This window comes from Oncorhynchus kisutch, linkage group LG25, assembly GCF_002021735.2.
Source record: "Oncorhynchus kisutch isolate 150728-3 linkage group LG25, Okis_V2, whole genome shotgun sequence".
Classification (NCBI taxonomy): domain Eukaryota; kingdom Metazoa; phylum Chordata; class Actinopteri; order Salmoniformes; family Salmonidae; genus Oncorhynchus; species Oncorhynchus kisutch.
In genome coordinates, this window is record NC_034198.2 from 11,921,425 (window position 1) to 11,949,080 (window position 27,656).

Below are 27,656 nucleotides of genomic sequence, written 5' to 3' on the forward strand. Positions count from 1 at the left end.
GTGGTTTGACCATACGTCCATATTTGCTTAATTTGGGAAAATGGGAGGGAGGGAGGGATATATAGAGAGGGAAATATATACAGTGCCTTGCGAAAGTATTCGGCCCCCTTGAACTTTGCGACCTTTTGCCACATTTCAGGCTTCAAACATAAAGATATAAACTGTATTTTTTGTGAAGAATTGGGACACAATCATGAAGTGGAACGACATTTATTGGATATTTCAAACTTTTTTAACAAATCAAAAACGGAAAAATTGGGCGTGCAAAATTATTCAGCCCCCTTAAGTTAATCCTTTGTAGCGCCACCTTTTGCTGCGATTACAGCTGTAAGTCGCTCGGGGTATGTCTCTATCAGTTTTGCACATCGAGAGACTGATTTTTTTTCCCATTCCTCATTGCAAAACAGCTCGAGCTCAGTGAGGTTGGATGGAGAGCATTTGTGAACAGCAGTTTTCAGTTCTTTCCACAGATTCTCGATTTGATTCAGGTCTGGACTTGGCCATTCTAACACCTGGATATGTTTATTTTTGAACCATTCCATTGTAGATTTTGCTTTATGTTTTGGATCATTGTCTTGTTGGAAGACAAATCTCCGTCCCAGTCTCAGGTCTTTTGCAGACTCCATCAGGTTTTCTTCCAGAATGGTCCTGTATTTGGCTCCATCCATCTTCCCATCAATTTTAACCATGTTTGACAGTGGGGATGGTGTGTTCAGGGTGATGAGCTGTGTTGCTTTTACGCCAAACATAACGTTTTGCATTGTTGCCAAAAAGTTCAATTTTGGTTTCATCTGACCAGAGCACCTTCTTCCACATGTTTGGTGTGTCTCCCAGGTGGCTTGTGGCAAACTTTAAACAACACTTTTTATGGATATCTTTAAGAAATGGCTTTCTTCTTGCCACTCTTCCATAAAGGCCAGATTTGTGCAATATACGACAGATTTTTGTCCTATGGACAGAGTCTCCCACCTCAGCTGTAGATCTCTGCAGTTCATCCAGAGTGATCATGGGCCTCTTGGCTGCATCTCTGATCAGTCTTCTCCTTGTATGAGCTGAAAGTTTAGAGGGACGGCCAGGTCTTGGCAGATTTGCAGTGGTCTTCCATTTCAATATTGTCGCTTGCACAGTGCTCCTTGGGATGTTTAAAGCTTGGGAAATCTTTTTGTATCCAAATCCGGCTTTAAACTTCTTCACAACAGTATCTCGGACCTGCCTGGTGTGTTCCTTGTTCTTCATGACCTCTGAGACTATCACAGTGCAGGTGCATTTATACGGAGACTTGATTACACACAGGTGGATTGTATTTATCATCATTAGTCATTTAGGTCAACATTGGATCATTCAGAGATCCTCACTGAACTTCTGGAGAGACTGAAAGTAAAGGGGGGCTGAATAATTTTGCACGCCCAATTTTTCAGTTTTTGATTTGTTAAAAAAGTTTGAAATATCCAATAAATGTCGATCCACTTCATGATTGTGTCCCACTTGTTGTTGATTCTTCACAAAAAAATACAGTTTTATAACTTTATGTTTGAAGCCTGAAACGTGGCAAAAGGTTGCAAATTTCAAGGGGGCCGAATACTTTCGCAAGGCACTGTAGAGAGAGAGAGAGAGAATAGGTAGTGACTTTAAACTGTGCCTCCCTGGTCTGCACTCATTTTAAACTACTGAAGTCATCTAAAAAAAGAAAAACAAAACATGATCAGATGTCAAGTCTCCAGACATGATGACGTTTCTGAATTGCAGAGCACAGTAAACCGCGTGTAAATCAGGGGTCTACCAGTAGCTCGCAGCCCACCTATGAGTAGATCGCCAAACAATTCTGAAAGTACATGCAATTTGACAAGTATCAGACCCCGCAAGCTCCCAGCTATTATCTAATCAACGCAACATTGACATTATGCCACCCATGGTTAGCCACTATTGGCTCAAAAAGCCAAACCTAACACAATATCTGCCAATTAATTTACAGTAATACTGCCCCTGTCTGTCTTTTCTATCACTCTGTGTGTAGCCAGTTGATGTCATATCCATCTTGTGGGTTGACAGAAATACTTTCCCCAACACCTTCTCATTTAAATGTTAATGGCTTACCTGGCAGAAGTATATCATGTGTATCTATTATTTGTTATTTGTTAAGTTAACTTTGCCATGAAATGAGCAGCAGCAGCAGTACAGAACCATCGCTACACCGGCACATTAGAAGGCACATTCCTCACTTGCTAGATGCGCAACTAAAGGGAAAGTACTTTAGTCTAGTTCTCTTCCAGACAAAAATGGCCTTCTGATGTGATGTCATCTTTTACTGCAGTGTGCTAAATCTGGGTCAACACAGAGTGTTTCTTGGTAGTCTTAAACAAACCTGCTTTGAAACAGAAGTATACACCTCACACACATGGTTATGGTCTTAAAAACAGAAGACACCTGTACCATGTCAGATAAAGAGTTGAAATGTATTCAATTATGAGTTTGCATCCCAATATTACACTTCATATACATCACAGAAGACAGAAATATAAAAACACTGGATGTTTCAGGCAGGTTTTTTAAAATCATGTTAATTGATTATGAAATTATGACAAATATTAATAACATTCCACCCATGAGGCCACTAGAAGGAGATTTAGTCATTTGGTACCCATTGACATGGACTCAGAACATCCAGTTTCTGTCACGCCCTGATCTGCTTCACCTGTCCTTGTGCTTCTCCACCCCCCTCCAGGTGTCGCCCATCTTCCCCATTATCCCCTGTGTGTTTATACCTCTGTTCTCTGTTAATCTGTTGCCAGTTTGTCTTGTTTGTCAGGTCAACTTTTCCCCAGTCTCTCTTTTCTCACCCTCCTGGTTTTGACCCTTGCCTGTACTGACTCTGAGCCCACCTGCCGTCCTGCGCCTTTAACCCTACTCTGGATTATCGACCTCTGCCTGACCTGACCCGGGGCCTGCCTGCAGTCCTGTACCTTGGCCCCACTACTCTGGATTATCGACCCCTGCCTGCCTTGACCTGTCATTTGCCTGCCCCAGTTGTTGCAATAAACATTGTTACTTCAACACAGTCTGCACTTGGGTCTAATCTGAAACCTGATCCTTTCATTGTTTCTCTATGAACAATTGTAATTTTGAGAGTGAAAAATGTAATAAAAATCTGAAACCAGGAAAAATATAACGGAGAAAATATAATTTGGGAAAATATAAAACAGAAAACATAGTGCACTACTTTCTCTTGTACACTAAGGACACTAGTTGTAGGGGAGAAGAGAAGAAGAATATGCCTATTTGAAAGCTAGAAAAAAATGAGTAGCTCCCAACATTTTTAAGTAGCTCTCATGCTAGAAAATGTTGGAGACCCCTGGTGTAGACGTTATCTACGTAGTCGTTATCTACGTAGTGGTTAGATAAATTGGTACCGGCGAATGTCAAAGTATCAGTCTGACATCTGATAATAGAGCCGAATGGGATAGTTGCCATTTTACAGGCTCGTAACCAATTGTGCTATTCTGTGTGTTTTTCTTTTCTTTTTTCGTTGTTTGTAACTTTTTTTGTACATAATGTTTCTGCCACAGTCTCCAATGACCGCAAAGAGCTTCTGGACATCAGAACTTTGATTACTCACCACGGACTGGATGAAGTTTTACGGCTCCTCACGGACCAGGCCCAAATCCCCGTCATTCGCATGAAGAGGAGACCCAGATATAAGGGCCGCGATCCAGGTGCTTGGTGAGAATTTGTAGGCGAATGGATAATCTGCCTTTACCATCCGTCCTACCGGCGAACATACAATCACTTGAGAAAAAACTCTAGACCACCTTTACTAAACACACGTAAAAAGCTCTCCCTCGCCTTCCATATGGCAAATCTGACCATAATTCGATCTTCCTAAATAAATTTACAAGCAACAACTCAAGCAGGAAGTACCAGTGGATATGATCCGGTATTCATCCAATGGCATTGAGGAGTATACCACATCAGTTACGGACTTCATCCATAAGTGCATCAACGACATCGTCCACACAATTTAAGCACATATCCCAACCAGAAGCCATGGGTTACAGGCAACATCTGCACTGAGATAAAGGCTAGAGTTACTGCTTTCAAGGAGCGGGAAACTAATCTGGACGCTTATAAGAAATGCCGCTATACCCTCTGACAAACCATCAAACAGGCAAAGCATCAATACAGGACTAAGATTGAATCCTACTACACCGGCTCTGACACTCATCGGATGTGGCAAGGCTTGCAAACTATTACGGATTACAAATGGATACCCAGCCACGAGCTGCCCACTGACACGAGTCTAACAGACAAGCTAAATGCCTTCTATGCTCACTTTGAGGTATGGAAGTCTGAACCATACCTGAGAGCACCAGCTGTTCCGGACAACAGTGTCATAACACTCTCCGTAGCCGAAGTGAGTAAGACCTTTAAACAGGTCAATATTAACAATGCCACAGGGCGGATTACCACGACCAACTGGCAAGTGTTTTCACTGACATGTTCAACCATTCCCTGATCAAGTCTGTAAAACCTACATGTTTCAAGCAGACCACCATAGCCCCTGTGCCAAGAATGCCAAGGTTACCAGCCTAAATTACTAATGCCCCTTAGCACTCACGTCTGTAGCCATGAAGTGCTTTGAAAGGCTGGTCATGGCTCACATAAATACCATCATGCCAGAAACCCTAGACTCACTACAATTTGCATACTGACCAGATGCCCTTTCCCACCTGGACAAAAGGAACACCTATGTGAGAATGCTGTTTGTTGACTACAACTCAGTGTTCAACACCATAGTGCCCATAAAGCTCATCACTAAGCTAAGGACACTGGAACTGAACACCTCCCTCTGCAACTGGTTCCTAGACTTCCTTACGGGCCACCCCCAGGTGGTAAGGCTAGGCAACAACACATCTTCCACACTGATCCTCAACACGGGGGACCCTCAGAGGTGGGTGCTTAGTCTCCTCCTGTACTCCCTGTTCATACACAGCTGCGTGGCCACGCACGACTACAACACCATCATTAAGTTTTCCAATGACACAATGGTGGTAGGTCTGATCACCAACAACAATGAGACAGCCTATAGAGAGGAGGTCAGAGACCTGGCAGTGTGGTGCAAGAATACAAACCTCTCCCTCAACGTGAGCAAGACAAAGGATGTGATCATGGACAACAGGAAAAGGAGGGTCGAGCACGCCCCCATTCGCATTGACTGGGCTGTAGTGGAGCGGGTTGAGAGCTTCAAGTTCTTTGGTGTCCACAACACTATTTTATGTTTTTTATTTCACCTTTATTTAACTAGGTAGGCTAGTTGAGAACAAGTTCTCATTTACTGCGACCTGGCCAAGATAAAGCATAGCAGTGTGATACAAACAACAAAACAAAGTTACACATGGAATAAACAAACATACAGTCAATAATACAATAGAAAAAGTCTATATACAACAGAGTCAATAAATAGGCCATAGTGGCAAAATAATTACAATATAGCAATTAAACACTGGAGTGATGGAAGTGCAGAATATGAGTGTGCAAGTAGAAATACTGGGGTGCAAAGGAGCAAAATAAATAAAATAAATAACAGTATGGGGATGAGGTAGTTGGATGGGCTATTTACAGATGAGCTATGTACAGGTGCAGTGAACTGTGAGCTGCTCTGACAGCTGGTGCTTAAAGCTAGTGAGGGAGATATGAGTTTCCAGCTTCAGTGATTTTTGCAGTTTGTTCCAGCCATTGGCAGCAGAGAACTGAAAGGAAAGGTGGCCGAAGGAGGAATTGGCTTTGGGGTTGACCAGTGAAATATAACTGCTGGAGCGCGTGCTACGGGTGGGTGCTGCTATGGTGACCAGTGAGCTGAGATAAGGCGGGGCTTTACCTAGCAAAGACTTATAGATGACCTGGAGCCAGTGGTTTTGGCGAGGAATATGAAGCGAGGGCCAGCCTTTGGCTAATAGCAGTAATGCCAAATTGAGTGTTCCATCCAATAATTCTTTAAATAAAAAGCTAAATAATCATTGGTATGACCACCTTAAAACAAGTCCATGTTAGCTTAGAACCCCAATCCACAATCGCGTTGGTTAACAATAGCACAGTATACCCTTACGGAAAAAAACACATGAATGTGAACGTGAAAACGTGAAGTGTTCCAAAAACATCTTTCATGTGATCTTATGTGAAGTTAATGTAATAACATGTGACAACTACACATGTGAAAGCATGTGGTTTTTCTGTAAGGGTCCAACTTCTCTCACAACCAAGCCCTAACATTTTCCTCTAGTATCAAAGCACCAATAGACACATTATACTATTAACTTTCCCAACTAGAATTATTATTGATACTCAGTCAAGTACCTTTGAAGTAGTTCCAAGCAAACATTTGTACAATAAAGAGCTCTTTGAATTTCTGATCTTTAGACTGTATGACAGGGTTGTATTGAGTCAGAGGAGAACAAAACCACATCCATTCAAGACTTGAATAAACAGGATGACATATTTTTGCCCTCTCTTGCCAGTTTTCCTAAATGTGTCCAACAAACTATAACTCATCCGTTGAATAGGCTACATGGCTAATTTGGCTATCTTTGATATGAATGTCAATACTGAAACAAAACAGTTCCACAGTCAAAGACGGACAAGACTTGTGTAACGAACATCTTCTTCGTCTGATGAGGAGTAGGAAGGATCGGACCAAAATGCAGCGTGGTACATGTCCATGTTCAATTTATAAGATCAGAACACGAAAAATACAAAATAACAAAGTGAGGGAAAGAAATGAAAATCGAAGCAGTTCTGTATGGTGAAAACAAAGACACAGAAAACAACTACCCACAACCCATAGTGGGAAAACAGGCTGCCTAAGTATTATTCTCAATCAGAGACAATGATTGACAGCTGCCTCTGATTGGGAACCATACTAGGCCAAACATCTAGAAATATAACAAAACATAGAATGCCCACCCCAACTCACGCCCTGAACAAACTAAAAATAGAGACATAAAAAAGGAACTAACGTCAGGACGTGACAACTTGCCAAGAATAGAAACTAGATTTAATCTGAAATCCTCTGTTAGTGTCACAATATAATTTGATAATTATTCACTAGGGGCATTACGTAGTTTACACATAATGCCACCTACCTGGTGACCAAGCGGGGCAGTCATACAATAGCAATAGGAAGGAAACAGAGAGGCTGTAACAGACACTGTCAGCTGGGTTGGGGGTAGGAAAGCTGGACCAGACAGACCGGACGTCCTGCTAACAAGGTTGTGAACACAGATGTGACCAGCGATCCAGCCTCAGCACATGGCCAATGTGCCAGTATTGAAGCAGTGGATAGCCCAGTATGATTGATTACTGAGTGTTAGTGTTTGATGTTATCAACTACTGAATGGTTTTCATACTCCATGGAATTCTCCATCAATTAAACAATACGTTTAATCATACTGTAGCAATATAATAAACCCATAATAAAAAAAAAGGATTAGGTTAGTTAAAACACCAGTGAATGAAATTGAGATGTGTGTTTATACTGAGCTGGTTGTCTGGCTGATACAGAGAAATCATCACCCTCCAGTCGAGCAAAGCTCTTGTTACCAACATGCTCTCACAGTCTTCCGTCATAATTAGAAGTTCATCCATGTTTCTCAAACGTCAAATTTCAAAGTCGTTCCAAACATAATTTTTCTAAATGTTAAGGTTATTAAGTTTAGGCATGAACTCCTCATTTTTAAGGTAAGGGTTAAGGTTTGGGATAAGCTTAAAACAAAAATCTCAAAAACAACTCTCTATCGCTTGATTCAAACATGCAACCTTGGCTCAAGAGCTAGATGTTTACGCCCATCCGCCATCCCTGTCCACAACGCCCTTGCAAAACTGACACCTAGTTGAAGGTAACAGCGCTCATTGTGTCCCCTAGTGGCCAGTTTCCATGTCATCTACTGACGTCCTCAAACACGGATGGACGTTGAATACTGACTTGTATCACGGGTGACCTGGCTGCTTTTTACAGGGGAGGATGACAGACTGAACACAGGTAAACAAGAGGCTCTTGTGATGTCCTCCTGGGTACCAGAAACAGGATTCCATTGAAAGACAAACCTAGCTGGAGAAACGGTCTAGCTTGGTCTTTGTCTGTGGCCAACCCAATAAACTTGAACGCTTCCCTTTCTCTCTCTCTCTCTCTCTCTCTCTCTCTCTCTCTCTCTTTCAACCTCCCTCACCCCTCCCCTCTCTCTTTCTGTTTCTCAGATACAGTCCTCACATTGCAGATCATCAAGTGTAATCTATCCAGCCTATTCACAGGTCCCCAAGGGGCACTGGGCCATGCTCAATTAGGTCAGTATGTCTGTCTCTCTTCATTACATGCATATGGCTGCATATAGTCTATGTGTAATTCAGGCACTGGTGGGAAGTTGACTCTGTTTAATTGGCTAGACTAAACTATACCTTGTGTTTATTAACAACATATGCAGTTGTATTTAACAAATAAAATCTACATGGTAAATGACAAAGCTCAGCTTTGATGGAAAGGCATGCTTCATTAGGTACATTTAAGTTTTTGCAAGCACCAGAGACTTTATGACTTTTCATATCACTTGTCATACAGCTAGTCTTCCATCAGATTACATTTCTATCAACAATGACCTCAAAATATTTGATATACTGTACACTAATATAAGAATGACCATATATTTAGAATGTAGGGGAGAGTGGTGTAAGTCGAGCCATTTTTTACATTCAGCATCATCCCGTCAAGGGAAACATAGTATTCTTTGTAACAAAGATATCTACATATATCTCAGGATGTTATGTATCCCTGGAAATAATCAGATTACAGTTTTGAAAATATAGCACCTCCAAAAAAAGTATCTTGGCACAACTTACGTTGAGCCGCGGGACAGGGTAATTTATGCCGCCTACAAATTTCTGTGCTGAATGAAATATTACCCCAACTTAAAAAAAAAATCATATCTATATTTATTTCCCAAACTCAATTCAACACAATCGCTTTTTTGTTGTTGTCTTTTAAATCATTTTAAGCATCTTTTAACACAGGTGTAACACCTAACAAAACCTTTTTAACATAGGCTAGGCCCTGTTGTTACCTCATATCCCAGCCTCGCATTACGCCTGGGAAGAAAACCCTTACATTTTCTCAATTTAACATTGGCACATCCTTTGGCTCATCGTACCCTAAGGCACACATTTTGACTGTAAATGATAGAATAGAATAAGGTTTTATGATAGAAGCATCATAAAACCTTTAACAAGATAAATAAATTTTGACTTCGTGAAAAAAACATAGATATTTTTTTTACCTAACTTGCTTACCACTTTTTCTTCCTTCAGAGACTGCATGAAATGGTGACCTCTTCCTAAATACACTACATAACCAGAAGTATGTGGACACCTGCTCGTCGAACATCTCATTCCAAAATCATGGGCATTAATATGGTGTTGGCCCCCCCTTAGCTGTTATAACAGCCTCCACTCTTCTGGGAAGGCGTTCTACTAGATGTTGGAACATTGCTGCGGGGACATGCTTCCATTCAGCCACAAGAGCATTAGTGAGGTCGGGCACTGATGTTGGGCGATTAGGCCTGGCTCGCAGTCGGCGTTCCAATTCTTCCCAAAGACATTTGATGGGGTTGAGGTCAGGGCTCTGTGTAGGTCAGTCAAGTTCTTCAACACCGATCTTGACAAACCATTTCTGTATGGACCTCGTTTTGTGCACGGGGGCATTGTCATGCTCAAACAGGAAATCCCCAAAGTGTTGCCACAAAGTTGGAAGTACAGAATTGTCTAGAACGTCATTGTATGCTATAGCGTTAAGATTTCCCTTCACTTGAACAAAGGGGCCTTAGCCCGAACAGTGATAAACAGCCCTAGACCATTATTCCTCATCCACCAAACTTTACAGTGGGCACTTTGCGTTCGGGCAGGTAGTGTTCCCCTGGCATCCGCCAAACACAGAATCGTCCGTCGGTCTGCCAGATGGTGAAGCGTGATGTCCAACGGCGGCGAGCTTTACACCACTTTACACCACTCCAACCTTTTAAACGCTGCCTGGATCTGTAATTTAAAGACCCTCGCTCCCGTTGGTCTCAATGTAGACTTTGATCTGAAGCCGTGATTGTGATTCTGCTATTCATTGTAAATGTTTGATGGCCTACGTAGTCAATTTGTATCTTTGATCGTATGCTATCCATTCATGTTTCTTGTATGTTCTTTTTATATCTGAGAATTAACCAATGATATTAGGCCACACCCAGCCAGTACAGACACCTGTGTGTGTCCTTTGACACTATATAAACTAGTGACCCGCACTGTTTGTCATTCCACCCTGATGAAGACAGCTTGTCTGTCGAAACGTTGGTTATTAGGTTATTAAATTACTGCATCTAGGAGCTCCTGGAGTGTTTTTCCCCCAACTGTTCTAGTTTTTACTTGGACTATCTCTTTATGTTGAATGCCAATACTCTTGTACGGCTTCCAATAGCCAAAGATCTCTCTTTCTCTATCCAAGCATCCATTTTTATTCCTTTAGGATGAGGGCCCACTTCAGTAAACAAGGAGGTAAATGTTGCAGTAAATGACATCACTGTAAATGTGATAATCGTACATGAGAAAGATTTTCCACCATTTGTGTCTCAACATGACAGGCTTATTTGGTGTTTTGTTTATTTGCTCTGAGCTTCAACTGTATGCTAAATGTATACCGAATGTATACAGTAAGCAAGCAACAGCACAAACAGTGCAATAGCTTTTCCCCTGAAAAGCCTCAGACCTAGCCATAAACTACAAGGAACACATCATTCAGTTGCTTAGTAACAAGGAAAAACAAGAGAAGGCTAGCAGTACTCAGTTTATGCAGGCCAGGCTGACAGAAAATTTTAAAAACACAGGTCCTTAGCTGTATCCACTTAAAAATGACAGAGCAGTGCCCTTCCTGGTTTTTATTTACATGCCTCTTGGTGGCTCTTATGTATAATTCACAGCCAGGGAGATGGAAGGATCCTCGACAAACCTTGGGAGAGCGTTCCTGTGTCTTAGGTCTGGAGATTGCACCCTCTCCGTCTCTGCACTGATCTGGGTGGTGGACGAACTTCAATACGGGTAAGAAAACAAAACAGTTTTCTATAACCAAGTTCAGAATAAATTAAACTTGATTATTGCTAAGAAGTCATATAGTAGATTCAAGTTGTGATGTTAAAGTGTTTTAAAAGGTTAGGTTGAATAGGGTGAATGTGTTAATAGGTCAAACTGTTTTACGATTGGTATTTTAAAGTTATACAGTAAAACAATGACTATTCACTCTTTTCTTCATCTAAAGGTGGGATTGAGAGTTGTTATGGTCAAGGTACATGTTCATTCTCTGCTACAATGGCAAACAGTTGGCTGTCTCATGTCCTTTGTTGTAATATAATGAGTTATACAGTGAGACAAGTATTGTCATTTACACTAGGGACTATGACATGTAACACTATCTATTACATCATGTTCTAGTTCTACTGCCTACTTCATGTATAATGGAGAAACGAACTAATGAATAATTTATTGATGGAACAGGTTAAATCTTAACCAAGGAAACAACATTTAATCAAACTCATAACATGTTGAACAATAAACTCATAAACCTTTTATTTTTTTAAAGCATGATGGCCAAGGGCAAGAAGCAGTCAAGCGAGCCCAAAGGCCGGAAGATCACCCTAAAGATGGCTAAACTGGCCCTGAAGCTGACCGTGGATGGCAAGCGTCGGCTGGACCTCAGCAACATGGAGATCACCACCTTTCCCAAGTGCATCCTGAAGCTTTGCGATGTGGACGAGCTGGACCTGAGCCGCAACCTGCTCAAGAAGATCCCAGACTCTATCGCCAAGTTTGTCAACCTCTGCTTTTTGGACCTCCACAGCAACCAGCTGGATCAGGTTCCGGAAGCTATCGGGCGCCTCCGTAACCTATACAGCCTCAACCTGTGTAACAACTGTCTGAGCACTGTAGGACTCCCCAACGAGATCGGTCTCCTGCGAAAGCTGAGGAGCCTCAACCTGGGCATGAACGTCCTGGAGAGCATCCCATCCTCTATTGCAGCCCTCAAGGAGCTGCGTCACCTTGGCCTGTTCAACAACCAACTGACCCGGGTACCTGAGTGCCTCCGCAACCTGCCCTACCTGGAGACCGTCAACCTGAAGTGCAATCCTATCCCCTTGGAGGATGACAAAGGCATTGACCCCATACAGAGGGTGGAGTGCCTGTACCTGGTGAGGGAGAGCTCCCTGTGTGCCTGCTGCCTCCAGAAAGTCAAAGATAACAGGCAGAGGGTGAACAGCAGGCTGAGCAGAGGCCCCACCCTCAGGAAGTCCATCTTTGCCGGCCTGAACACACCCAACTCAGTGGTGCAGGAATACCAAGCCATCTGGAGGTGATGGAGGAACCAGGTCCTCAATAGGTCATCAAGGACATATTATTTAGGATAAGAACAGTCCAGGTGCTCTATTGCAATAGCTACTTATTACTTGACAATGTATATTAGGCATATCAGGAATTCTGGAAGAAGAAACATTACAGGTGTTGCAGTCACACATAACCAGCCTTCTATAAGCTGCTCGGTCTGTGGTTTGTTGTACTCTATCGCCCTCTAGAGTCCTGTAATGTTCTCCAACAGACACTGCACTGGAAATCTATCTTAGCTTTACTAATACTACTTTCATTTGCATACGTGTTTGCATATCAAAATGTTTCTGATGATAAAATAAGCTTTCATTCTCATTGTTATGATTATTTGTCTCCTCTATTCCAGTGTCAGCAATCACACTAGGACAAAGGGACCAGGTTAGACGATTTAGCGAGGTAACTTTGGTAAACTGAGTTTAACTCAGGGTAACCGGTCACCTTTTAGCCAGGTAAATTTCTATGGCAACAAATCCTCCAGAACTGACCTAGAAAACAAGACCTTGATAACTAGAGAAATGGAAAACACACCGGTAAGACCTGACAAAACAAGATGAACTGGCAACAGAAAAACAGAAAGCATGGGTATAAATACACATGGGGATAATGGGGAAAAATAGGAGACAGGAGACAAAGGGCTGTAAGACAAATGTTTGATCCTAGACAGATGGAAAGTGGGATGTATACGGAGGGTGCGGGGCAAAAGAAGATGAACTGCAGTGGGGCTAAGGATTTTAGAGATGGGGAAAGGGCCGATAAAGGGGGGCTAAAATTCCGGGACTCAAATCGGAAGGGCAGATCCTGAGTGGAGAGCCATACCCTCTGCCCGAGACGATAGTGGTGAGCCGGGGGCTGGTGGCAGTCTGCCTGTCGCCGATTCCTGAAAGTGGTCTTAAGAGTGGACCGAGCTCTCTTCCAGGTAAGCCGACAGTGATGGACAAACATCTAGGCCAAGGGTATGCTGAATTCTTCCTCTTGCTCAGGGAAGAGCGGAGGCTGGTAACCCAAGGACAGGAACCATGGTCAGGAACCATGGTAGGGCACCAAAATCATTGTCGGAGGAAAGCCAGTGTCCAGAGGGAGCCAGGATGGCAGGTGAGGTTAGAGGAATGAGCCCATTCTAAGACCGGGGACCCGGCAAAATCTGGGACAAACAAATGGTTAGCCAGCTGGGGAATGCTGTGTCTTGAAGACAAGGCTCTCGATACTCCAGATGAGTGTTAGGTTACTGTGGTGGTTTGTTGCCTAGGAGATAGTCCGCAGAATTGTTCCAACAATGCATTGAAGGCATGGTCAATGGTATTCTCCAAGGTATGGAGTCCCTCCACAAGGTTCTGCAGTAACTCCTCATGGCTTCCAATGGTGTCTCCTTGGAGGGACACTGTGTTGCAGAGCTGGTCTGAGTCTGCTTAGTCAGTCATGGACAGTTGGTACTATCACGACTCAGGATATGACCCAAATACAGACACAGGAGGCGGATAGTTTGGTTCTCAGAATATTTAATATAACAAAGGGGCAGGAAAAGGGCAGGTCGAGGGCAGGCAGAGGTTCGTAATCCAAGGCAGAGTCAATCAGGGAAAGAACATCAGGCAGGCTCAAGGTCAGGACAGGTAGAAAGAACAGAACTAGGAAGACTAGAAGACAAGATCTTGAGAACTGAATAAACGGGAAACAAGCTGGTAAAACCTGACAAGACGAACTGGCAACAGACAAACAGAAGAAGCAGGTATAAATACACAGGGGATAATGGGGAAAAGGTTGGAGACATCTGGTGGGGGGTGGAGACAAGCACAAGAAAGATGATACAGATCAGGGTTTGACAGCCTGCTGAATTTGCAAGATAACTTTTCTTTCAATTTGATTATTACGGCACAAATGAAATTGTGGACGTTTCAGCATTGTCTCAAGGAAGAGTTGGCGTTTGACTACTCATTTGCACCATTTACGCGTAGTTACAAGCCTAATAGAGTTAGCGGGCAGGCAGACGAGCAATATCCACCTTTGCAACAGGGATGAAGCCTGAGCTGGAATGTGAGCTAACTGAAACTGGTTAGCTTTAGAAAATCTGATAGATATAGCGTACATACATCGTCGTAATACAGATGAAGCACGAGCTGGAATGGGAAGCTAACAAACAGGTTAGCTTTAGAAAACCCTGAATGATCTAGCGTATATGCACCGTTGTAAATTGGACGAAGCCTGAGCTGGAACGGGAAGCTAACTGAAGATGGTTAGCTTTAAAAAGTTTTGGGAGACTAGTCAAGATTGAGGAAAAGATGAACGGAGCAAAGTACAGTTAGATCCTTGAAGAAAACCTGCTCCAGAGTATTCAGGACCTCAGACTGGGGCGAAGCTTCACCTTCCAACAGGACAGCGACCCTAAGCACACAGACAAGACAACACAGGAGTGGCTTTGGGACTCTGAATGGCCCTGAATGGTCCAGCCAGAAATTATAATATATTTGCACAAACATTTTTTAAATCGTTTTTGCTGTCATTATGTGGTATTGTGGGTAGATTCAATCAATTTTAGTATAAGGTTGTAACATAACAAAAATGTAGAAATAGGGAAGGGGTCTGAATACTTTCCAAATGCACTGTATATAACATGATTGGCACAACCATAATAATCATGAAACGGCCTTGGAAGTGTAATGAACACGAGGGGATACAAGAGAGCTGGTTTCAAGCGCAGGGCGCAGCCGGTGTTTATTGCAGAGGACCACAGGAGGAGGCAGGTAGCTGGGTCCAGGTGCAGGCAGGAGGTCATACACAGGGAGTCCAAAAGGGCAACAGTACAGACAAGGAAAAGGCTGGTAACATAGTCCGGGAGAGCAGGCAATATGTAGATAACAGGAAATCCTATTCCGGCAGGGAATAGGCAAAAGGCGTCGTTGGTGAGGCAGGCAGAAACTATCATACACAGCTCTCTGTGTCACGTGTGTCACAAAACAAACAATACCTCTCAGGGATGCGGTGCAAAGAACTGAACTAATGAGTGTGTGATAATAACATACAAGTCTGTGAACAGGTGAATAGAATTCAGGTGATTGGGATCTGGAGAGTGTGCTGCGTTCAGGGGATCTAGGTGTTTGAGAGTGTGAGCTCTAAAGTGGGCTGGAAAGTGAGCTGCGTTCGGGGGATCTACGTGTTTGAGGGTGTGAGTTGGAAGCAGACGTTACAGGAAGTGCCATAATCATTTCACATTAACCTGTTTAATTTAGTTGATATGGCTTAATTGATCATAGTCCAGACGTGTTACAGTTGCAAATACCATGCAGTTGCACCCGGGGAATTTAAACAAAACAGATTTTTTTGGGGCAGGTGTTCTGTTTCCCCACATTTAATGAGTAATTCATTTCCCATCATGAAAATGTGTCACTATACCCCAATCAAATACATTCATCGACACCACAAAAAAACAGACAAATACAACTTTTTACTCCAATCTGGCAACCTTCATAAAATCTGACATAGCACCAGTATCCCAAAGCATTAAGCGGAAACAAGCATAGAAATCAGAATTAGATTTTTTTTTAAATACAAATATAAGGCTCGTATTATATTATAAGTAGTTTGGTGATAACCAGCCATCTGTAAATAGCCCACCCAACTTCCTCATCCCCATATTGTTGTTTATTTTTTTGCTGCTTTGATCCCCAGTATCTCTACTTGCACATTCATCTTCTGCACATCTATCACTCCAGTGTTTAATTGCTAAATTGTAATTATTTCGCCACTATGGCCTATTTATTGCCTTACCTCCCTAATCTTACTACATTTGCACACTCTGTATGTAGATTTTTCTATTGTGTTATTGACTGTACATTTGTTTATCCCATGTGTAACTCTGTGTTGTTTGTGTCGCACTGCTTTGCTTTATATTGGCCAGGTCACAGTTGTAAACTGGCCTAGCTGGTTAAATAAAGGTGAAATATTTTTATTTTAAATAACCTGGTTGATTAACAATATTGGGTTGTTAACATGTTTTATTCTTTCTAAATAGATGTGGGACTCAATAAAAGGCATTGTAGAACACCATTGCCCAAAATGCATTGCGCCAATAACTTTCAAAAGATTGTTCTGAAGTTTACCCCCCAAAAATGTATTTTCCTATGAAGTCGCACAAAAATTGATGTATTTTCACACGGATTAAGCCACACAAAAACGCACAAAATCTGCTGAAATACTTTTTGTACATATTTGCACGATTTCAGAGTGAGATTGTGTTGCCAACAATACACAGTATTTTTTTCTCCAAACCACTACCTGGGGCTGATACTGACCAGAGAAGTGCTGAATCAACAAGAAGATGAAGACGCTAAATCAATAGATTCATTAGTAAGCTAACAGAAACAACACTGTATTGACCTGACCATTATTAGATCCGATCACTATCCATGATGTTATGAGAAGGAATCTTGCTAGAATTCTGAGTCTCTTAATTAAAGCTTGCGGCTCCACTGATCAATTCCTTATCAATCCTCCTATCCGTGTTGTGTCTAAAATAGCTTCCCCATGCAGCATCGTCACAGGTGACCAGTCTAACACGCTCTACTTTACACACTGCTCACCGCTGTGTCAGTGCTATAGGAAATCAATGCACCAGTGCACACACACACACACACACTCCTCAGGCAGGCAGGCAGAATGCGGCGGAGCAGAAGCTGTAGTAGTCCTAAAAGCACTATCTAGAGCAGGGATGGATCAATGAAAACAAAATGTTTTTTTGGAACTCAGTCGGGGTCTCAAGATTATAATTAGTTGATTCGTTTTAATGAATTGTGTTGAGGCTTGACTGGAGGAAAATTGGTATACTGTTGGCTCTCTAGGAACGGTTAGCCAAACATTTCAAGTTAGATTTAGTAGGTCCCAGTTTATGCTAGCTACATTGTTTGTTTATATAGCATTTATACAAGGCAGAAACATTGTTTCCTTGTTGAAAAATATACAGAATGCCAGTTTCAGAGAGATGCATAGCAACATCAGGGCAACTTTGTAACAGCTGACCCCATTTTTCTAAAGCCAAACCCACCCATTAGCCACTGTCTGCCTGTTATTAAGATGCCAAAATATGAAATATTTTCAGTACTTGTTTTCAGTATCCTTATGTTGTTTTTGTTTTGTGTTTGGATTGTTTCAGTGCATGCATTTAACACGTTTTGGACGGACTTCAACAGGGCCACCATCTCCAAAGTTCTGAACTGGGTTTGATTGACTTTTTGTAGTTTTTATTGTTTCAATTGTACATTAAATGCATATGGTGTATTTTTTTTGCTGGATCTTTGTAGACTTTTTACACACTTTGAGTCAAACAAAACCATGTGTTCTCTTCTCTGACAATTAATCCACAGATCAAAGGAGAAACCTAGTTCGTTTTTAGTTCATTGTTGATGAATCCCAGAAATGTTCCACATACACAAAAGATGTTTTATTTCTCTCTAATATGGTGCACAAATGTGTTAACATCCCCGTTAGTGAGCACTCCTTTGCCAAGATAATCCATCCACCTGACATGTGTGGCATATCAGGATCTGATTAAACAGCATGATCATTACAGAGGTGCACCTTGTGCTGGGGACAACAAAAGGCCACTCTGAAATGGGCAGTTTTGTCACACAATGTCACAGATATCTCAAGTTTTGAGGGAGCGTGCAATCGGCATGCTGACTGCAGGAATGTCCACCAGAGCTGTTGCCAGATAATGTCATATTCATTTCTCTACCATAAGCATCCGCCAAAGTCGTTTTAGAGAATTTGGCAGTATGTCCAACCAACCTCACAACCGCAGACCATGTGTAACCATGCCAGCCTAGGACCTCCACATCTTGCTTCTTCACCTGTGGGATCGTCTGAGACCAGCCAACCGAACAGCTGATGAAACTGAGGAGATTTCTGTCTGTAATAAAGCCCTTTTGCGTGGAAAAACACATTCTGATTGGCTGGGCCTGGCTCCCCAGTGAGTGGGCCTGGCTCCCAAGTGGATGGGCCTATGCCCACCCATGGCTGCGCCCCTACCCAGTCATGCGAAATCCATAGATTAGGCCCTAATGAATTCATTTAAATTGACTGATTTCCTTATATGAACTCAGTATAATTGTTGCATGTTGCGTTTATATTTTTGTTCAGTACAGATACAACATTTCAATGTGGTTAATACACAACGTAACCAGGATGGCAGGTAGCAAAGTGGTTAAGAGTGCTGGGCAAGTAACCGAAAGGTTGCTGGTTCTAATCCCTGAGTGAAAAATCTGTTGATGTGCCCCCTGAGCGAGGACCTTACAGTGCCTTCATAAAGTATTCATACCCCTTGACTTATTCCACATTCTGTTGTGTTACAGCCTGAACTCCACATTTATGAAAACCCCCTAAGGTCGATGTCTGCGAGCCTGCGTCAATCGAAGTAGCGTAATTTTAAAAAATTACCATCACAATCCATACGTTTCAGCTAGAAATATCTGTTTTCTTGCATGGTTTGCATCTCAATCCACTGCATCCTCTTACGTCAGCCTTCCGCATCTGGAAGGTGGCCGTGCTACAGCAGTCTTTGTCAGACCATGAGACATCCTAAAAATCTGTCTGTAGTGTCCAAACCATTTGAGCTAAGAAATTTGACCCCACTGTGGAAAGAGGAGACTTTCACGAATATGATGGGGTTCTCCGGGACTCGTCTGAATGTACACCTTACAAATGAATTGAAGTATGGAGGTAGTTTTGTGCCTACAAAAATAAGGGGTTGATGATGTGTCCAAAAATATATATACAGTGGGGAGAAGTATTTCATAAACTGCCGATTTTGCAGGTTTTCCTACTTACAAAGCATGTAGAGGTCTGTAATTTTTTTTATCATAGGTACACTTCAACTGTGAGAGACGGAATCTAAAACAAAAATCCAGAAAATCACATTGTATGATTTTTAAGTATTTGATTACATAAGTATTTGATACATCAGAGAAGCAGAACTTAATATTTGGTACAGAAACCTTTGTTTGCAATTACAGAGATCATACGTTTCCTGTAGTTCTTGACCAGGTTTGCACACACTGCAGCAGGGATTTTGGCCCACTCCTCCATACAGACCTTCTCCAGATCCTTCAGGTTTCGGGGCTGTCGCTGGGCAATATGGACTTTCAGCTCCCTCCAAAGATGTTCTATTGGGTTCAGGTCTGGAGACTGGCTAGGCCACTCCAGGACCTGGAGATGCTTCTTACGGAGCCACTCCTTAGTTGCCCTGGCTGTGTGTTTCGGGTCGTTGTCATGCTGGAAGACCCAGCCACGACCCATCTTCAATTCTCTTACTGAGGGAAGGAGGTTGTTGGCCAAGATCTCGCGATACATGGCCACATCCATCCTCCCCTCAATACGGTGCAGTCGTCCTGTCCCCTTTGCAGAAAAGCATCCCCAAAGAATGATGTTTCCACCTCCATGCTTCATGGTTGGGTGGTGATCTTGGGGTTGTACTCATCCTTCTTCTTTCTCCAAACACGGCGAGTGGAGTTTATACCAAAAAAATATATTTTTGTCTTATCAGACCACATGACCTTCTTCCATTCCTCCTCTGGATCATCCAGATGGTCATTGGCAAACTTCAGACGGGCCTGGACACGCACTGGCTTGAGCAGGGTGACCGTAGTGTGTTACTAATGGTTTTCTTTGAGACTGTGGTCCCAGCTCTCTTCGGGTCAATGACCAGGTCCTGCCATGTAGTTCTGGGCTGATCCCTCACCTTCCTCATGATCATTGATGCCCCACGAGGTGAGATCTTGCATGGAGCCCCAGACCGAGGGTGATTGACCGTCATCTTGAACTTCTTCCATTTTCTAATAATTGCACCAACAGTTTTTGCCTTCTCAACAAGCTGCTTGCCTATTGTCCTGTAGCCCATCCCAGCCTTGTGCATGTCTACAATTTTATCTCTGATGTCCTTACACAGCTCTCTGGTCTTGGCCATTGTGGAGAGGTTGGAGTCTGTTTGATTGAGTGGGTGGACAGGTGTCTTTTATACAGGTAACGAGTTCAAACAGGTGCAGTTAATACAGGTAATGAGTGAAGAACAGGAGGGCTTCTTAAAGAAAAACTAACAGGTCTGTGAGAGCCAGAATTCTTACTGGTTGGTAGGTGATCAAATACTAATGTCATGCAATAAAATGCAAATTAATTACTTAAAAATCATACAATGTGATTTTCTGGATTTTTGTTTTAGATTCTGTCTCTCACAGTTGAGGTGTACCTATGATAAAAATGACGGACCTCTACATGCTTTGTAAGTAGGAAAACCTGCAAAATCGGCAGTGTATCAAATACTTGTTCCCCCCCCACTGTATTTCCTGAGCTTTCTTATATCTCCTAGATATAGGACAGACACTTCAACATGTTAATCCTTATGATTTATTTTTTTACTGTCTTTTTTTTGCCATTTATGAATGTTTTATTCAATGTGTTATTGATGGGCTATAGTAGTAAAGGTAAAATTCTATATTTTAGCAAATCATTTTCAAATATATATATTTTTTGTACCAAAAAAAATGAAAATCAATCAGCTAAATGATCCATGATATGACCATCTTAAAACAATTCCATATGTTAGCTTAGTACCCCACCAACCCCCCAACAGATTAGACTTTTAGAGATGAAGTCAAAATTGTAACTCAAGAACATTCTTCTTGGTAAGCAACTCCAGTGTAGATTTGGCCTTGTGTTCTAGGTTATTGTCCTGTTGAAAGGTGAATACATCTCCCAGTGTCTGGTGGAAATCAGACTGAACCAGGTTTTCATTGGGGATTATGCCTCAAGTTAATTTGAGTAAATGTTTTATCCTGAAAATGGTTAACGATTACAAGCATAGCCATAACATGATGCAGTCACAACTATGCTTGAAAATATGGAGAGTTGTACTCTGCAATGTATTATATTGTATTTGCCCTGAACAACACTTTTGTATTCAGGACATGAAGTTAATTTCTTTTAATTTGCCACATTTCTTTGCAGTTTTACTTTATTACCTTATTGCAAACAGGATGCATGTTTTCGATTTGTTAAATTTGATTTCACTCTGTCAATTAGGTTAGTATTGTGAAGTAGCTACAATGTTGTTGATCCATCTTCAGTTTTCTGCTATCACAGCTATTAAACTCTGTAACTGTTTTAAAGTCAGCTTCCTCTTCCTCTCCGACAACTGAGTTAGGAAAGACATCTGTATCTTTGTAGTGACTGGGTGTATTGAAAGACCATCCAAAGTGCAATTATTAACTTCACCATACTCAAAGGGCTATTCGATGTCTGCCCTTCTTTGCGAGGCATTGGAAAACCTCCCTGGTCTTTGTGGTTGAATCTGTGTTTGAAATTCACTGCTCGACTGAGGGACCTTACAGATGATTGTATTAGTGGGGTACAGAGATAAGGTAGTCATTCAAAAATCATGTTAAACACTGTTATTGCACAGATAGTGAGTCCATGCAACTTATTATGTGACTTGCTATGCACATTTTTACTCCTGAACTTATTTGGGCTTGCCATAACAAAGGGGTTGAATACTTACTGAGTCAAAGCATTTCAGCTTTTAGTTTTTTATTGATTTGTAAAAATGTCATAAAACATAATAACACTTTGATGTTATGGGTTATTGTGTCTAGGCCAGTGACACAACAATCCTTACTGTAGAAACAAATTATGTAGATTTGCAACAACTACTACACCTATCAACAACTACCACACCTATCCATTCTAAAAATGTACTTGAGTCACTATTAATATTTAACAAGAGAGCAAAGCTCTGGATTCCCAATTCTAGACAGTCAGCAGTAGCACTTGTCACATATTCCAATTCAGTACAATGACATGCATTGACCGAAGAAAAGAGGCCACAAGCGCTGTTTTGAAGCAATGCCTGCAGGTTTTTCACACAGATGGTGCTAAACCATGATTTTCCCAATTTGAAACAATCCATCCTAAAACACAAAACAACAACACAACATATAATACACCTCAGAAATGTACATAGGAGCCAATATTTCATGGTGTATGTGTGTTAGCATTGCAAAGGGAGGGTATATTACTGCAAGCTTCGAAGTTTACCAGTAAACTACCATCATTTTGGTATCTTTCAAGTTATTGGGGGGAATTTATGAAATGTCATCTAGTGGCCTTTTTGGGTACTTCAGATTATCACAGCTGTCTGTAATTATCTCTGGCCTTCTGTGTGGATTTACTACATATAAAACACATACAGTTATGAAATAACATGATTTAAAAATGTAAAAAATGGAATGACAAAGCTGTAAAACATTGTTCTAAATATAAACCATAGAGTTAGTGAATACCATTGGTGTTTAATGTGAGGGTTTCAGCATGAAATACCCTTTACATTTGACTGTTTATTTATTTTACTCTGTCAATATGTATTTGTTGTAAATGTAAATGTAAATTTGTTGTAATTGTACATTTTGTCGCCAAACTGGTGGCAGTTGTGAAAAAAGTAAATATTTGGAAGAGTTACTGTCACGACTTCCACCGAAGTCGGTCCCTCTCCTTGTTCGGGCGGTGTTCAGCGGTCGACATCACCGACCTTCTAACCATCAGTGATCCATTTTTCATTTTCCATTGGTTTTGTCTTGTCTTCCGTCACACCTGGTTACAATCCCATCAATTACACGTTGTGTATTTATCCCTCTGTTTCCCCTCATGTCCTTGTCGGAGAATGTTTTATTGTATGTTATGTGCAAGTCTTGTGTCAGTGTGCGACGGGTTTTGTACCCACCTACATAACTTTATGTATATTTTAGTTTTTGGAGTTTTATGAGCACTTATTAAACGACTCCGTCTATACCAAGTTCGTTTTCCTGCGCCTAACTTCCCTACCACCGACACGCACCCATTACAGAATCTCCGACCATTATGGAGTCAGCAGGAGAAGGTACCCCGGCCATTGAGGTGGAGGAGCGCATCCAGGAGCATGCAGTTATGCTCTACCATCTTGGCACCTCCATGGATCACGTTGTCCAGAAAATGGACCGCTGGGAGAGACAAGGAGTTCTTCCAGAGCCTCCACCAGCACAACCGGGGTCTCCCCTGAGCGCCCCTTTCCCGCCTGAACCCAGTGGGATCCGTCTCTCCTTGCCCCGGGAGTACGATGGGAGGGCTGCGAACTGCCAGGGCTTCTTGTTGCAGTTAGACCTCTATCTGGCCACTGTGCACCCAGTTCCATCGGACCGTGAGAGGGTGTCCGCCCTCGTCTCGTGCCTCACCGGGAGAGCCCTGGAGTGGGCCAACGCCGTGTGGAGAGAGGGAGATGTGGCGTTGAACCAGTTTGAGGAGTTCACCCGCCATTTCCGGGCAGTCTTCGACCACCTGCCTGAGGGTTCCACCTCTACCAACTGAGGCAGGAGACGAGGAGAGCCCAGGAGTTCGCCCTAGAGTTTAGGACCCTGGCTGCCGGCGCGGGATGGAACAACAGGGCCCTGATCGACCATTACCGCTGCAGTCTGCGCGAGGATGTCTGTCGGGAGCTGGCCTGCAGAGACACCACCCTCACGTTTGACCAGCTGGTGGACCTGTCCATCCGGCTGGACAACCTGCTGGCTACTCGCGGACGTCCAGATCGGGGTCTGGTGGTTCAATCCTCCCGCACTCCCTCTCCGATACCCATGGAGCTGGGAGGGGCGGTGCGAGGTCACCCATGGAGCTGGGAGGGGCCGCAGAGGTCACACTGCCGGTTGGTGCCGGGTTGGTTCCTCTGGAAAGCAAGGCAGCAGGCAGGGCGCTCTGGCGTCACCCCAGGTGAGCCGGCACCACTCTCACCCAGAGCCCTCTGTTGTTCATATGTTTGTGTCTGTCACATTCCCTGAGTTTTCCCCGCATTCCCAGCATAAGGTGCTCGTCGATTCAGGCGCGGCTGGGAATTTTATTGATAGAGCCTCAGCCTATAATTTAGGGATTGCCATCATTCCCGTAGATGTGCCCTTCCCTGTTCATGCCTTAGATAGTCGACCATTAGGGTCAGGGTTGATTAGGGAGGTCACCGCGCCTTCGGGCATGGTGACACAGGGGGGTCATACGGAGAGAATTAGTCTCTTCCTCATTGACTCTCCTGCGTTTCCTGTGGTGCTGGGCCTACCCTGGTTAGCTTGTCATAACCCCACTGTTTCTTGGCCACAGAGGTCTCTCACGGGGTGGTCGCGAGATTGCTCCGTTGGTGCTACAATGGTGGAGAGTCCAGACCAGGTCTACACCGTGCGCATCCCCCCTGAATATGCCGATTTGACTCTCACCTTCTCCAAAAAGAAGGCAACCTTAATTACCACCTCATCCACGGGGTGATTGTGCGATAGACCTGCTGGTAGACGCTGCACTTCCCAGGAGTTACGTGTATCCCCTCTCACAGGTGGAGACGGAGGCTATGGAAACATATGCCTCCGAATCCCTGCGTCAGGGGTACATTCGGTCCTCCACTTCACCCGCCTCCTAGAGTTTATTTTTTGTGAAGAAGGAGGGGGGTCTGCGCCCGTGTATTGACTATCGGGGTCTAAATCAGATCACTGAGGTACAGTTACCCACTACCGCTCATAGCCACAGCGATAGAGTCAATGCACGGGGCACGCTTCTTCACCAAACTAGATCTCAGGAGCGCTTACAACCTGGTGGTTATCCGAGAGGGAGACGAGTGGGGGACGGCTGTCAGTACCACCTCTGGGCACTATGAGTACCTCGTCATGCCGTACGAGTTGATGAATGCGCCATCATTCTTCCAAGTCTTTGTAGATGTGATTTTCAGGGACCTGCACAGGCAGGGTGTGTTGGTGTATATTGATGACATTTTGATATACTCCGCTACACGCGCTGAGCATGTGTCCCTGGTGCACAGAGTGCTTGGTTGCCTGTTGGAGCATGACCTGTGGCGGCTCCCATTACCTCACTGCTAAAGGGTGCATGGTGCGCTTGCAGTGATCAGCTGAGGCGGACAGGGATTTTAGTCACCTGAGTGCTCTGTTAAACCTCATCTCCCGTGTTGGCCCATCCAGATCCCTCTTTGGCGTTCATAGTGGAGGTGGACGCATCCGAGGCTGGGATAGGAGTGATGCTCTCTCAGCGCTCGGGTATGCCACCGAAACTCCGCCCCTGTGCCTTCTTCTTGAAGAAGCTCAGCCCTGCGGAGCGAAACTAGGATGTGGGGGACCGGGAGCTGTTGGCTGTCGTCAAGGCCTTGAAGGCATGGAGACATTGGCTTGAGGGGGCTAAACACCCTTTTCTCATCTGGACTGACCACCGCAACCTGGAGAACATCCGGGTGGCGAGGAGACTGAACCCTCGTCAGGCAAGGTGGGCCATGTTTTTCACCCATTTTGTATTTACCCTTTCCTACAGACCAGGCTCTCAGAATGTTAAGACAGACGCATTGTCCCGGCTGTATGACACAGAGGAGCGGCCCATGGATCCCACTCCCATACTCCCGGCCTCTTGCTTGGTGGCACCGGTAGTGTGGGAGCTGGACACGGACATTAAGCAGGCATTGCGTACAGAACCCACTCCCCTTCAGTGTCCGGCTGGACGTCTGTACATTACGTCTGCTATCCGCGCCCGGCTAATCTATTGGGCCCATATGTCACCCTTCTCTGGTCATCCTGGTATCGGTCGGACGGTGCGCTATCTTAGTGGGAAGTACTGGTGGCCCACTTTAGCTAAGGACGTGAGGGTTTATGTTAACTCCTGTCTGGTGTGCGCCCAGTGCAAGGCTCCTAGACACCTGCCCAGAGGTAAGTTACAACCCTTACCCGTTCCACAACGGCCATGGTTGCACCTGTCGGTGGATTTCCTGACTGATCTTCCTCCTTCACAGGATAACACCACGATCCTGGTCGTTGTGGATCGTTTTTCTAAGTCCTGTAATTGCCTCCCTTTGCCCGGTCTCCCTACCGCCCTACTGACTGCGGAGGCTCTATTTACATACGTCTTCCGGCACTACAGTGTGCCTGAGGATATAGTGTCTGATCGGGGTCCCCATTTCACGTCGAGGGTCTGGAGGGCGTTCATGGAACGTATGGGGGTCACGGTCAACCTTACCTCAGGTTTTCACCCCGAGAGTAACGGGCAGGTGGAGAGAGTTAACCAGGATGTGGGTAGGTTTCGGAGGTCTTATTGCCAGGACCGGCCAGGGGAGTGGGCAGCGTTCGTGCCATGGGCAGAGATGGCCCAGAACTCTCTCCACCACTCCTCCACTAACTTTCTCTCATCCAGTGTGTATTGGGGTATCAGCCAGTTCTGGCTCCTTGGCATCAGAGTCAGACCGAGGCTCCTGCGGTGGACAACTGTTTCCGGCTCGTGGAGGAAACATGGGGCGCCGCCCATGTCCATCTTCAGCACGCCACTGGCGCAGACCGTCACTGCAGTGAGGCCCCGGTGTTCGCACCAGAGGACCGGGTCTGGCCCTCAAGCCGAAACCTGCCCAAATGCCTGCCCTGTCGGAAGCTGGGTCCGCAGTTTGTGGACCATTTAAAGTCCTGAGGAGAGTGAACGAGGTATGTTACAGGTTACAGCTTCCCCCCCGATAACAGCATTAACCCCTCGTTCCATGTGTCTCTCCTCAGGCCAGTGGTGGCTGGCCCGCTCCAGGAGTCTGAGGTGCGGGAGGTTCCTCCGCCCCCTCTGGACATCGAGGGGGCCCCAACGTACTCTGTTCGTTCCTGGATTTACTGGATTTGAGATGTCGGGCGAGGGGCCTTCAGTACCTCGTGGACTGGGAGGGGTATGGTCGGGAGGAGAGATGCTGGGTTCCGGTGGAGGACGTGTTGGATCCTTCTATGCGGTGAGATTTCCACTGTCTCCATTCGGATCACCCTGCGCCTCGCACTCCGAGTCGTCCCCGAGGTCGGTGCCGATGCGCTGCTGGAGCCGCACGTCAGGGGGAGGGGGGGGGGGGGTACTGTTACGACTTCCGCCGAAGTCGGTCCCTCTTCTTTTTCGGCCGGTGTTCGATGTCACCGACCTTCTAGCCATCGCTGATCCATTTTTCATTTTTCAGTGGTTTTGTCTTCCTTCATACCTGCTTCCAATTCCATCAATTACATGTTGTGTATTTAACCCTCTGTTTCCCCTCATGTCCTTGTCGGAGATTGTTTTATTGTATGTGATGTGCAAGTCTTGTGTCGGTGTGCGATGGGTGTTGTACCCGCTTATATTATTTTTTGTATATTTTGGCTTTTGTAGTTTTATGAGCA

General features: G+C 44.1%; 1 protein-coding gene across 1 annotated transcript; it reads left to right on the forward strand.

Annotated features, from left to right (window-relative positions):
- Nucleotides 1-10,014: 10,014 nt before the first annotated feature.
- LOC109870141 (leucine-rich repeat-containing protein 18-like) lies at nucleotides 10,015-12,763 on the forward strand. Its single transcript, XM_020460503.2, has 2 exons — nucleotides 10,015-11,112; nucleotides 11,651-12,763. Exons 1-2 carry the CDS (start codon nucleotides 11,003-11,005, stop codon nucleotides 12,420-12,422), a joined length of 882 nt encoding a protein of 293 aa, XP_020316092.2. The 5' UTR covers nucleotides 10,015-11,002; the 3' UTR covers nucleotides 12,423-12,763.
- Nucleotides 12,764-27,656: the final 14,893 nt, after the last annotated feature.

Coding starts and splice junctions, on each gene's coding strand:
- LOC109870141 (XM_020460503.2), top strand. CDS start 11,003: ATGGAAGGATCCTCGACAAACCTTGGGAGAGCGTTCCTGTGTCTTAGG. Junction 11,113..11,650: donor GTGGACGAACTTCAATACGG/GTAAGAAAACAA, acceptor ATTTTTTTAAAG/CATGATGGCCAAGGGCAAGA.